Genomic DNA, 13,807 nt, shown 5'->3' with positions numbered 1-13,807 from the left:
ATTAAAATTGACTGTGATGATTAGCTAAACATTATCTAGGACAAACTGTCCACTACCTTGAGAGAGAAGTTGATAAACATATCACTAACATCATGATTTGTACAGAGGGAGCCTCTTATCAGAAGGCCCTCTATACTCTGATGAAGGATCATGAAAGAGACTGCAAAATACTGAATGGGGAAACCGCCCCCAATAGGAGACCTACTCCCAGGAGAAGTGCTAGGCACCACTGATATTTTGTCTTGTGTAACTTAACAACTTAAATCTTATGAGCCAGTCGTGGTGGCACACGCTTGTAATCCCCACGCTTGGGAGGCTGAGACAGGAGGATCACACAGGTTAAAAGCCAGCCTCAGCTACTTAATGAGGCTCTCAGCAACTTAGTGAGATCCTGCTTCCAAATAAAATATAAAATAGACCTGGGAGTGTAGCCAGGAGGTAGAAAGCCACAAAATATAAATAAGTAAATAAATAAATAAGTAAATAAATAAATAAGTAAATAAATAAATAAATAAAATGAAGCTGTCATCGTAAAAACCCAACTTTGTCTCACTTGATTGTCAGCTCAGGCTGCCTGACCCATTTGGTGTCTGATTCTAAGGACTTATCAAACTTGTACAATGGTGGCAGTTTGCTGGCCAGAAACTTGTTTCTGCTTTTGAAGTCTTTGGTATGTGTTTATATGGATAGATGTGCACCTTGCATATAGTAAGCTCAAGAAACATGTTAACTTCATAAAGATACGATACAGGTCAGCTAGGCATGGTGGTAGATGCTTATAATCCCAAACTTAGGAGACTGAGACAGGAAGATCACAGGTTTGTGGCCAGTCTCAGCTTTACTGAGGCGCTGTTTCAAAATAAAATAATAAAATAGATCTGGCGGGGCATAGCTCGGAGTCTGAATACCCCTGGGTTCAACCCTAAGTACCATAAAAAAAAAAGATACATGTAAGCTGGGTGTGATGATGCGTGTCTGTAATTTCAATACTTTGAAGACTGAGACGATAGGATTGTAGGTTCAAGACCAGCCTAAAAGACATAGGGCCTTCACAGTTTCATGAAGAATAAAATAGAGCTGGGGGTGTCCCTCAGAGGTAAAATACCCTAGGCTCAATCCCCAGTACATAAAAGAAAGAAATGCCAACTACCATGATCTGCTCGTTCCACATTGTGCACATATATTAAAATGCCACACTGTACCCCAGAGTGTGTGCAATTACTACATGTCAATTAAAATATGCATTAATAAAATGTAGTAACTTGAATTACAAGCTGTTATTCCATAACAGAGATTTTGCAACTCTCAAAGTTTTAAATAGCAAAAACTTTTGGGGCAGGTAAACACTTGGATAAATAAGTGTTTGGGAATAAATTTGAACTTGTTCAGTAGGCTGGTTGCACCACGGGACAAGCAGACTTCTATTATTCTCTATGGGGCATCATTTCTTCTTGATCGCAGGCTAAGTCAAATCACAGGCCCTTGAGCAGCTGGTAACCATAGAAACAGCTTCAGGACCACACTGAACCTTATCCTGCTGACTCACAGTGGGTGAAACAGGTAACAAATGACCACCTAGTGCTACTGAAACACAGGCATTTTTTTAAATAGCTTTTGAAAAGCTCAGAGTCATTAAATGGGTCAAATAAACAATATTGGAGGCTCAGATAGGAATCGATGGCTTACAATAAGTAAACTAACCTTTCTAGTATATATTATTGATGACAGCAGCATATTATTAACTTTGTGGGCCTTTATTTTTCAAAGCTACAAATCTCTCCCTAGCTTGACTTTGAGATAGCCAACTTCAGTAAGAGATCCAGGAAGCCATATCCTCCTCTCTTACTCCTCATGGCTGCTCTCATTTTCTGAAAGCTTTTCCCATTGGGAAAACCTGAAATAAGCGACTACACCCCATCTATTTGTTCTCAGCTATCCCAACTAGGTGTGAGAGCCCAACTAGTAACATAAACATTCATTCCAGTGTCTATGAAATTGTGACGTCCATTAAGAGATAGCCCAAGGCAAAGTGCACGTGTGCACTGACTGGGAGAGAAAACTCCGAAGATGTTACTTTTTATTGGCTACCAAAGGTCAATTGGTTATCAGAACATCACTTACATCAACTCTCTCTACCTCGTCCCTAAGCCCTGTAGATCTGCGGATGAGGTTCGTCACCCACGAACTCTGAAGTGTGATGAGCAGGGGGCACTCTCGCTGCCAGCCATGGCCTGGGGCGACAGGCAGTACCCAATTAAAGAAATCACTTTTGGTGAATCCACATATCTTTGGGTTGAGACATTAGAAAAGGAGACTGCAAAGAAGGTTTTGGGAATAATTCTGAAGGTGAAATAATGACTTGATAGCACAAAATCATTTTAATGGAAGAGACTTTGGTCTAGTTGATTTTTCTTAAAATTTTTTTCTTTTTTCTTTTTTTTTCTTTTCTTTTTTTTTGGGGGGGGGGTTGTACTGGGCTTACTGGAAACTCTTCTACCTCCGGGCTACACTCCCAGACCTATTTTATACTTTTTTTTTTTTTTGAACAGGGTCTCTTAAGTCAGCACGGCTGGCTTTGAACCTGCGTGATCCTCCTGTCTCCGCGTCCCAAGCGCGGAGATTACAAGTGTGCGCCACTACACCCAGCTTCTTAGATCTTTTTTGACTCAGAATTGATTGGATGAAACAGATATACTCGGTAATTCAGAGACATTCAACAAACAGTTGTTGGGCTCCTACCCAGGGCTGAGGTGTTGGAGGTAGAAGAGAAGGTGACCATCTGTCTAGGGTGTGTGCCAGGTGCCTTCACTTCGGTTGGTGTATTGCAAACATGACCTCCAGAAGAGAAAAAGAACTTGCTAGAAACGTGATGATTATCAAAGGGAAATGATAAGGTAGCCCGTGAAGAGGTTTTGGTTTTGGTTTTGATTTATTTGGGCATACCTTGTCAATCACAGGTATGGTTAGAATATTTAGTCAAAGATCAATGGTACAATAAATGTGTTTTTCATTACTGTTCAGTTAACTGTGGCTAATTTTCTCCCTTCTTTCCTTCCTTCCTTTCTCCCTCCCTCCCTTCTCTCCTTCCTTCCTTTCTTCCTTCCTTCTTCCTCTTTCTCCTTCCTTCCTTCCCTCCTGCCTGCCTGCCTCTGCCTGTTTGCCTGTCATTCTTTCTTTTTTGGATTGCACCCAGGGATATTCTACCTCTGAGTTGTCTCCTACCCCAGCTCTTTTTTCTTTTTTCTTTTTTCTTTTTTTTTTTACAAATTTTCTGTTTTGAAACAGGGTCTACCTAAGTTGGGGAGGGTCTCACGAAACTGCTGAGGCTGCCCTTGAATCTACAATCCTCCTACCTCAGCCTCTCAAGTACTGAAATAACGGGTACACATTTCCATGCCCGGCACCTGTGGCTCTTTTTCTGATTGACACTTTCCAGAAGGGATTCAGCTCTGCAGCCCAGTTGGCAAGAGCAAGTGTTTTGGTCCTATGTCACCTTGGTAGCTCAGGGAGGCCTAAATCTACTTATTTGTTTATTCCAATAGCTACTATCTTCAGAGGATCTCAGATCTTAAGGTCTTGAGATTTCCTGTTCTTATATCTTCAAGCACCAATAAACACAATGATCTGGAAGGCTGGGGAGTAAATAGGTTCACATGCTATCTGGTTTTCAGATGCTGAGATGTCCTAATGGGTAAGTTGTTGTTAGAGAAGCATAATCTGGAGAGATTGCAAAGTGCTTTATAGATCACTTTCAAAGTGATAAGATTTAAAAGGAATAGATATTATTTAATTGCATAAAGTAGACTATTGAGGCATTCATCTGGATATTCTATCTTCATATGTGTATACATATATTTCTCCTTCCTTCCTTCCTTCCTTCCTTCCTTCCTTTCTTTCTCTCTCTCTCTCTCTCTCTCTTTCTTTCTTTCTTTCTTTCTTTCTTTTATTTTGGTACTGGGATTTCTGAAAACCCTTCTACCTCCGGGCTACACTCCCAGACCTATTTTATACGTTTTTGTTTTTTTGTAAACAGGGTCTCTTAAGCCAGCACGGCTGGCTTCGAACTTGCTCCTGTCTCCACCTCCCAAGCGTGGGGATTACAAGTGTGTGCCACCACACCCAGACATATATTTCTATCTGTATCTTTTGAGTGAGGGTTTTTACTCCAGGAAAGCTGATATATAAAGCTCATCATTGACTTCTGCTATTAAAGTCCAGAAAGTAAACTAACCACAGATGAAAGGATAAAGAAACTGTGGTATGCACACACAATGAAAGTTTACTCATCCATTAAGAAGAACGAAATTATGTCATCTGCTAGAAAATAGGTGGAACGAGAGGTAAACCAGTCTCAAAAAGTTCAGGATTATAATGTTTCCTCTTCTATGTGAAAAGTGGAGAAAAAATAGAAAAGAGACTTCAGATACATGGAGAGACCAGAAAAAGGGGTTGAGGGAGGAAGATGGGGATGGGAAAAAGGAGACTTGAGGAAGAGAACAGTTCAAATAATGCCATGTCCCTGTACGAAGGTATCACTACCAACTCACCAGTAGGCATGGAGGGGGGATCTGGAGGAAATCACACCAAGTGCTCTCTGCGCATGTGTGTGTATCACAAGAAGCCTCACTACGCTCATAGCATAATGACAATGCACCAATAAATGCATATTAAAATGAATACAGATTTAGCCGGGCGTGGTGGCGCATTCTTGTAATCCCCGCGCTTGGGAGGCAGAGACAGGAGGATTGCGCAGGTTCCAAGCCAGCCGTGCGCGCTGGCTTAGGAGACCCTGTTTCCAAATAAAAATGCAAAAATAGGTCTGGGAGTGTAGCCCGGAGGTAGAAGGGCTTCCACGAACCCCAGTACCACAAAAAAAAAAAAAAAATGAATACAGATTTAAAAGCCGTAACCACTAGGGATGAGTTGTCAGCCAGAGTGGGGCGAGAAGTCGACAGATAAATGCATGCGTGTGTAAGGAATGCATCACCTCTATGGTTTGCGTGTGGAATTTATTTGCCATGGAATTTATTTGCTCTATTCATGGAACAAGTAGATAATTTGATATAAAGGCATTTTATCCAGGGACAATTCCTTGTAGGCACAGTGATATCTCCAAACTACTTAATTTTCTATATTTTTGGAAATCTTGAGACCATGAGCAGTAACCAGGAGCAGAAACTCCTGGAACTCACATAGGAGGCACTCAACAATTCACTAGTGGATTAATGAGCAAGAAACAGAACACATCCAGTTGCCCTCTAGGACCAGGCATGGAGATCTGTGGCATAAATGCTCTTGGGTTATTCTGAGTCAAATGAGTTACCATTAGAACCCCTCATGATGTCCCACCTGAACACAGGTGATATACATATGGCCAACACTCCCAGGCTGCCTCACTGGGAAGAAAAGGTACCGACCTCAGGCAATTTCTCTTTGGAAAAGTTGAAGAAAGTCTGATGACTGCCTAATTCTATTTCTTTAAGTCTCCTATTCAGAGTCCAAAAAAAAAAAAAAAAACATTTCAGAAATTCTGAGAGGCAGTGGAGATAGCACATCTGTAAGATGGCACGCTTTCCTGTCCTGTGCATTATTTCAGAGCATTCCATATAGAACTTGGGTGGGTATTATGGGCTGCCTCCTGTTTAAAGGCACTTTTTTTTTTTTTTGGTGGTACTGGAGGTGGAACCCAGAGGCTTTCTACCACCTGGCTATACTCCCAGACCTATTTTATACTTTATTTGGAAACAGGGTCTCACGAAATTGCTAAGGGCCTCACTAAGTAGCTGAGGCTGGCTTCAAACCTGTGCGATACTCCTGTCTCAGCCTCACAAGCGCAGGGATTACAAGCGTGCGCCACCACGCCTGGCTTAAAGGGACTTTTGCTTCTATAAGGAACACATTTCTCCATCAAGGCTTCAAGACAGGACCAATAACATCAATTCATTCAACTACTTTGGTCTCTCTGGAGAACATGGAATCCTGCATAGGACCAGTGCATAACAAATGCTTTCTGAGAATGAGGCTATCACGTTTTAGTTAAAGAATAATCAAACACGTGCACGCCCTTACGAATGCACACAGCTTTTTCTTGCATCCTTGCAAAGCCCTCTGGACTATCTCAGATTGTGTGGGAATCTCACATTGTGCGGTCTTCAGGTGACTCTGCCTTGGGTCATTTCAGGCCTGATGTGAGTTTGAGTCACTGAACACAATCTGCATACCTGAAGTGGGGACGGCGTCAGAGGGGTCCTTGTCAGGACATAGGACTTCTGTTCCTTCTCTCACCTGAAAGGGGACACACAAAGAAATAAGGAGAAATGGGTCTTAGGATGTTGGAAACTGGGCTGAAAGTGGGCCTCTATTTGGAGAAATGTCACTTAAGTAAAACGCTTGGTAGCCTTTAGGATTCCCCCACCCCCGCCCTTCAGCTTTCATAGCCCATTGTCTGCAATGCCCTTCACAAGCACCACAAGATTGTCCGCACCTCTCCTGCGCTCCCATTCAGCCTGGACACTGCGGCCTTCACCATCTGTGGTCCTATGGATTTGCCCCGCGCCTTCCGAGCCCATTCCCAGTGGTCTAACTCCACATGACTGTGGTGTTCCCCTGCCCAAGTTCTTAGTGAAGCCAGGGTTTGGGGAGGGGGTGCTGAGAATTGACCCCAGTGGCATTCCACCTCTGAGCTACACTCGCAGCTTAGTTTTATTTTTTATGTTGAAACAGGGTCTCACTAAGTTTTTGAGGCTGGTCTGGAACCTGCGCTGCTCCCGTCTTGGCCTCCCCAGTACTGGGATTACAAGCATGTGGCACTATGCTTGGGATTCTTGTTTGGGTAGTTTATGGTGTCCTCAGAACCTAGAACAGCGCCTGATCCAGCAGATGCTCAGCAAGTAATTGTTGGTTGAACAGATAAATTACGGCTCGGTATTAACTTCAGTACAGAGTCCCTTCTCACTCTCATGGCCCCGGAGGCCTCCTGACATCTCAGTCGGGAGCCTTGACCAAGTCTCCGTGCTCCTGCACCCCTGGGCCTTTGCCAGGCATTCGCCCCTCCCCCTAAGATTGACCTCTTCCTGGGTCAACCTTAGCTGTCAAGGCAGAGGTCACCCTTAGGAAAGCCTTCTCAACCTCCCGTCTGAGTTACTTTCTCATCCTCTGTGTTCCCAGAATACCCACAAAACCTTTAATTAGAGTATTTATTACGTTGTGTTATATAGCTGCTGGTTGGTTCTCTGTTTCTCTACCTGACCGAGTTCCATGGGACGTGCCTTTTATTTAGACTTTTCTCTCCCGGGCCTGGAACCTCTCTCTCTGCCTATTTATTCATTCAATAGTGGGCTCTGGCCTTGAGGCCCCGCCCTCACTGCACTTCATTCCAGGGGTACACAGCAGGTGTTTAATAACTGTATCCTGAAGAAATACATTACTCCCTCTTCTCAGATGGTAACAATTGCCACACTTACATAGGACTCGTGGTATGCCAGATCCTATTTTAAGTGCTTTACATTTATTAACTTACTACCATTTCACTACAGTATACAGTCAGACATTGCCATCACTATTTCCCAGATTTAAAAACCAAGACATGGAGAGATTGGTGACCTTGCTCACTGACACAGAGCCAGTACCTGGAAGAGTTCGGGTTGGAACCCACAGCCAGTTATCTGACCGCCCCGTGGGACACTGTCTCTTAGATGCAACGTCACTGCTATGATATCAGAGAGCGTGGGACCAGTTAAAAGTCTTTCACACTCAGGGTGGCGATCCAGGCCACCAACTTAGCCTCCATCACTTAGAGTAAATGCCACCCTCATTCATAAAATAGGGAGGCAAGAATCGGGGCCAAATTCAACTCAACCCACGTCTGTCCAGAGAGCCCTATCTAATCTTCACAGGAGGTATCAGAAAGAGACACCTGAGATAAGCCAGGAGTGAGATAGGAATATGGCGGATGCTGTGGGCATGTACTGACTTCTCAGGCCTGTAGGTCTCCACACGGTCTGGTTCCAGACTTTACTGCATTTCTCTACTCTTTCCTAATGTTCTCAACAGATTGAGGACTCCTGTTCTGCATCGTTAAGAGACAGGAGCTTGCAGTACCCAGCAACATCGACGCCCGGGATGCTCCAGGAGTCAGTTGCTATAATAGTGAGATCTACTTCCAGGCACCCAAAAAACTGCCTAGCACTTGATTCACCACCCTCCCCCAGTCTGCCTGGACTGAATTTCAGATGCCTGTCACAGCCTCCAGCACTTTGCAGCTCTCTGGGTGCCCAAAGGCTAACAAAGTTCCCAGGTCCAAAGAACCATGTGGAAGGTTCCAAAGACAGCAGGGCGCATGGCCCTGGCTCATCTGCTTGTCTGTCAGTCACAGAAGGTCTTTCCTTACCGTCCCTTGGGGTTTTAGCACCATGGCCCAGTAATTGCTATTCTTGTAGGTGAACAGATAAGGACTCTCCTGCAGAGAAACGTAAGGTATTATAACGATGGCAGAGAAATCTGTATCCCTTAATAATTAGGGCTATTCATGCACCTTTGAACAATTTGGAACATTACCATCTTTTATTTTGGTGGGGTGTCCTGGGGATGGAACCCAGGGGCATTCTATCTCTGAGATACACTCCCAGGCATATTTTATTTTGAAACAAGGTCTTGCTAAATTGCTGAGGGCTGAATTAAAACCTGTGATTCTCCTGTCTCAGTCTCCCAAGTATTGAAATTATAGGCATGCACCACCATACTCGGCTCATTTGCAAACATTCAATGATGACCAAACCCTTCTCTGGCCCTTCTTCCCTCTGCTGACCATTCATTCTCTGGAGGAGCTTCCTGAATCCTTGCAATGTCCCATTTCTAAGCCAGCATCTCTGGTTCTCTCTACCTGGAAAGTCTGTGCTACTGAGCCAAGCACGCATATCTCAATGAGAAGAGAACTTAATTTTAAGGTTCTTGGCAGCCAAAGTGAAGAGAGACACAAGGTGAATTAAATACTTGACACCATCCAGTAACAAAACACTTGTGAATTCATCAAGAAAGCAAAATCTTGAAATGATAGGTGTCACCTCATTCTTTTGTGTTTGGTCATTTTTCTCATCTATTTATTGGGCAACATTAATTCCACATCTACTGCATATTGGACACATGATTAAGATGCAACTCTAATGACTCACCTTCAGGATTATATAGATACTCATCATCCCTGCCTCCTTCTCCGCCCCAAGGTGGAGCAAAGGCTAAAAATGGTATGAGGGCCAGGGCCCAGGGAAGTGACTGGCACCATGGTTCATGGTCAGGTGAGCCGTGGCTTCTGTCTTGTGCCAAAGGCCTCGCTTTTGCTACAACTGCTCTCGTGGTCTGCAGGTATAAACCTTAGGACCCCTGCATGTGCACAGCTGTGCCCCCACATGGGAGAACAGACTCAAGACTCCCAGTGGCCTAATAGTTCAGTCAGGAAGGACCCCACTGCCCAGCAAAGACATGGTCCCCTCGCCTGCCCAGTCTCCTACCTGAGAGGGACATTTCACTGGCTGCCTCTCTGTTGCACCGAATGGCTCATCTTTCTCTCCCACTGGCTCCAGCTAGGAAATAAAGTGACTATTAGAACAGGAAAGTCGTGCACAGGTAGCAGCCCTTCAAGCTACCGCTAAAAAAGACTCCTTGGACCAGCGTTTCCCCGTGTTTGATTCCTGGCATGGCAGCATCAGTGCCACCTAGGCATTTGTGAGAAAGACAAATTTCCAGCCCCTGCTGCAGGCCTCCTAAGTCACAAACCCGAGGCTCGGCACAGCCATCCATGTTGTAAAAAACCCACCCCAGGGTTCCAAGGCACACTCAAGTTTGAGAACCACTGTGTGAAAAGAATCAGATTTCTGACATTGAAGAGACTTCCCGTTCCATCACTGCTGAGTCTAGGAGGAGGTCGAGGTGGAGCCCAGCTAGCCAGGGTAGACAAAGACACCAGTGTCCTGCATCCAACCAGACTTCTTGCAGTGGGTCACATAGCTCCCAGTCACCTGGGACCAGTTATCCAGCTGGGCTTCTTGTCTTTCTCCTTCTGCCCAACTCATGGTTGGCTTGTTGATTAAATCTCCCCTTAGAGGAGAGCAGGTGCAGACGCAGGAAGGGCAAATCCATGGCGTTATGTAAAGCACATGTCCTTTCCCTAGTCCCCCACCTTCACTCCCAAGCTCATAGCCTCTGTGTATGCAAACACAGGCACATAGGGATCAAAACCCTCGGCTACATAGCTGCAAGAAAACAGGTTATGGGGCCCATGACAAGCAAGTCTCACATCTTCAACGGGGATGCAGAAATACAGACCGCAGCTCAGTCTCCACACTTACAAACAACCAAGATGTCTAGCAATTCTGGAATGAGTGGTATGGTACCTACTCTGAAACAGGCAGCTGCTTGAATGATCACCATGAGTGCTACCCAACAACATAGACAAAAAACATACGGTCTAAACTGTATGGGAGTGGCGCGTGCCTGTAATCCCAGCTACTTGGGAGGCTGAGACAGAAGGATCCCAAGTTCAAGACCAGCCTGGACATCTTAGCGGGACCCTGTCTCAAAATAAAAAATAAAAAGGGCTGGGGCACAGCTCAGTACTGAAGCACTTGTCTAGCATGTGTGAAGCTCTGAACTTTCCTTAGAGCCCCACCTCATCCTCTCCCCCAAAGGAGTACGTAGCAGCAGGGGGAACCAGCAGACTATAAATTTAGATGAAAGCATTAAAAAAACAAACATGCAGGCAGTTGAAGAATTACAGCCCTGTCCTCATGTCCCCTTCTGAGGATTCCAGAAGAGTTCTCAGGAGTCTACATGCTGAGGCGCCCTGCTGGCTCAGATCCTTCGCAATATCTTATCCAGTATCTGTGCCCTTGAAAACTAGGAGCCAAGAAGGAACTTTACCCAACCTGGGACTGGATTCAACCAAATGGAAGGAAAGTCAGATAAGGGAGTATAATTCATAGCACATTTGGAAAAGGCATAGCCCTTTCGCTCTGGGGCTGGGGGAGGGAGGGGCTCCCCACTTAACTTTCAGTTTTATTCTGATGGTGGCTGCTTGGAGGAATGGGAGGTGGAGGGGCCGCCAGCACATTCAGGGCTGCTGGCGAAGGGCTTGCTCAGTGGCTGGTTGATGGCCAGGTGTCCATCTGTCTTTCTTTCTTCTTTCCCACACTCTTTAAAGAATGTAAGCAATAGGGAATCCAGCTGGAACCTTGAGAGAGCCACCTCTACAGGATTTTTTAAAAACCTCAAAGAAGGAAAATGCATAGCTTTTCCCAATGAATTTGTTTCTATCAATCACCTTGCCCTAAATGTCTCAATTTTTTTCCTTTTTTTGGTACTGGGGATTGAACCCAGGGACATGCTACCTCCAAGCTACACCCCCAGCCCTATTCTTTATTCTGATACAAAGTCTCACTAAGTTGTGGAGGGCCTCTCTAAGTAGCTGAGGCTGGCCGAGAACCTGGATCCTCCTGTCTCAGCCTCCCAAGTACTGGGCTTTACAAGCGTGCGCCACCACGCCCGGCCCTAAATGTCACTATGTTAATCATATCCATCCTTCCTGCTCCTACTCGTCTCGTTTACACTGCTCTGACCCTCTACACTCAGAAAGGATGGCAAATAATCTGTTTTAAGGTACTCCTCTTTCTCCTGCCTCTGCCCCCACTGCACACAAATGCACATAGACTAGTCCCCCCCCCACCCCCCAGGAGCAGCCAGCTGGTCTGCGCTTACTCCACTTTCTGGCCTTTTAATTGCTTACATCTCCTCCGCTGGCTCTGCTTCTCTGGCATGGTGAAATGAGCGAGAGTGTGGGCAGGAGGGGGGTGCACTCTTATTCCCCTTGAGCAGCTCCTGGTTTCCCTATCCTGCCCTGTGGCTCTAGCACCTCCCAGAGGGCTTGGCCCAAGGCCACGGGATGGCTGAAAGTTCCCTAAGGGTGGGTCTCTCCAACATCACCATTGTGCAACCAGAAATTACAGAGGGGATGGCAGAAGGTCCTAGGGGTGAGTTATGTCCCCAACCACAAAGTCCTCCTCAACTCTGTACCGGCACTAGGGCTGGGTTGGGGCTCATGCAGCTGGGACAGTTCCATTGTGTTGCAGACAGAGCTGGTGACATCTGGTCACACCCCTTTCCTTCCTTGGCCTTCAAAGCCCACCACACCTGTCCAGAGGTAGATCAAGGAGGGTGGACACTGAAAGGATCCAGGAGACTTGCTAGGTTGCTGAGAGTGTCGCTAAGTTGATGAGGCTTGTCTCAAACCCGAAATCCTCCTGTCTCAGCCTCCCAAGCACCAAGAATACCCAGCGTGGGCACAGCCACACATGGCTCTGTGGGACGCTGAGCAGGGAACCCTCCTCCTGCAGGTGTGTCCTGCGTGTGGTCAGGACAGGAGTGGTAGACCTAGGCCCCTGTGATCATTGGAAAGGGGCCCCCTCTCAGCTCCCCACCCAGGAGGGGGCTGTTGCCCAGGCTGAATGTCTGCAAAGGTGGGCACAGAATGGGCACACACTCCTGACTCTGACCATAGTGGCTCTGGCAATAATCAAGGAGGTGGGGCAGAGACTCCTGCCCTCCACCACCCTAGGGGGGCACGATGAGTAGACAGGAAGGCAAGAAGAAGCTGCAAGGCTCCCCTGTTCTCAAAGGCCCTTTGAGGTCCTCTGAGGACCCCTTTCAGCAGGTAGAAATAATGGAGGCCCAGCAAGACCACAGGCTTTGCCTCACCATGCCACCAAAAGGGGACCGGGAGCAGAACCAGGGCTTCCGGGCGCCTTGCCCAGAGCCCCTCCTGGGGTATGGACCACAAGGAATTTCCTGGGAAGCGGTGGACTGTGGTCACTTGGCCAGGTCTAGAGAGACAGGGACAGCTGCCTGCCCAGAAAAGCCCCTGCCTCTTCCTCCTCCAAGTCCCACTGACACTAAGCCCCAGGCCTTTGGCCTTGGAGGGTGAGACTTTCTCTCCTTTTGGTACTAGGGGTTGAACTCAAGAGTATTCTACCTCCAAGCTACAGCTCTAGTCCTATTTTATTTTTTAATTCTTATTTTATTTATATATATTTTTGGTGGTACTGGGGATGGAACCCAAGAAGCATTCTACCTCCAAGCTACACCCCCAGCTCTATACTTTATTCTTTATTTTGAAACAAGGTCTCACTGAGTTGCAAAGTGCCTAAGCTGATGCTTCTGACCTCTCAAGTGGGTCAGAACAAACTGGGTGTGCAGCATGTCTGGTTATATGAAAGGGGACATCCCCTAGCAGCCCAGTGAAGATGGTTATTATCGCCGCTGCCACCAATACCAGGACAACCCATAGCAAGATAAAAAGAGGAAGTGAAGGAGCCAGCAGCTGCCCTCTGCCCTCCAGCTGCTCCTCTGGCGCCCCAGGCTGCACCTGCTCTCTGGGCCCCATCGCCCATGCTCCCTCTCTGGCTGGCCCTTCCTGGCCTGCCTGCCACACCGGATCCTCTCCTCTACAAGCCCCCTGCTCACAAAGGTCCTCTTGCCAAAAATGCCTTCCAAGACTCTTCCAGCACCCTCAAAGCCACCTCTGATCTTATCTCAAGGTCTCCCCTGGCCCTGTGGTCCAGATCGCCTGTGGGTGCAGTCTGGCACATCCGCTCTGGCTGAGTTCCTATCCACCCTGTTCCTTGGGTTACCTGCCCTTCCCAGCCACCCCTGAAGCTCCATGGGGACGGAGGCTTCACTTGATGCCTCTTGTATCCTCCTGCCCCCCTTACCCCCGCACAGGGCGGGGCATGCTGAAGGTGCCTGTCCATGTGTTGCCTGG

The 13,807-nt window shown here is 46.7% G+C and overlaps 1 protein-coding gene across 1 annotated transcript in view; it reads right to left on the bottom strand.

Annotated features, from left to right (window-relative positions):
• The window catches only part of LOC308273937 (phospholipase B1, membrane-associated-like), a gene marked incomplete at both ends in the record, with an annotated part of 150,002 nt that overhangs the window by 81,579 nt on the left and 54,616 nt on the right, over positions 1-13,807 (bottom strand). The window contains 3 exons of the mRNA XM_080711344.1: positions 6,222-6,285; positions 8,390-8,458; positions 9,171-9,233. Of these exons, the coding sequence (XP_080567470.1) occupies positions 6,222-6,285; positions 8,390-8,458; positions 9,171-9,233 (196 nt within the window). The remainder of the gene's footprint in view (positions 1-6,221; positions 6,286-8,389; positions 8,459-9,170; positions 9,234-13,807) is intronic.

This window comes from Muscardinus avellanarius (assembly GCF_963383645.1).
Source record: "Muscardinus avellanarius genome assembly, chromosome: 15".
Lineage (NCBI taxonomy): Eukaryota > Metazoa > Chordata > Mammalia > Rodentia > Gliridae > Muscardinus > Muscardinus avellanarius.
Note: the sequence above shows the minus strand (reverse complement) of the source record. Positions and strands in the feature narration are given on the sequence as shown.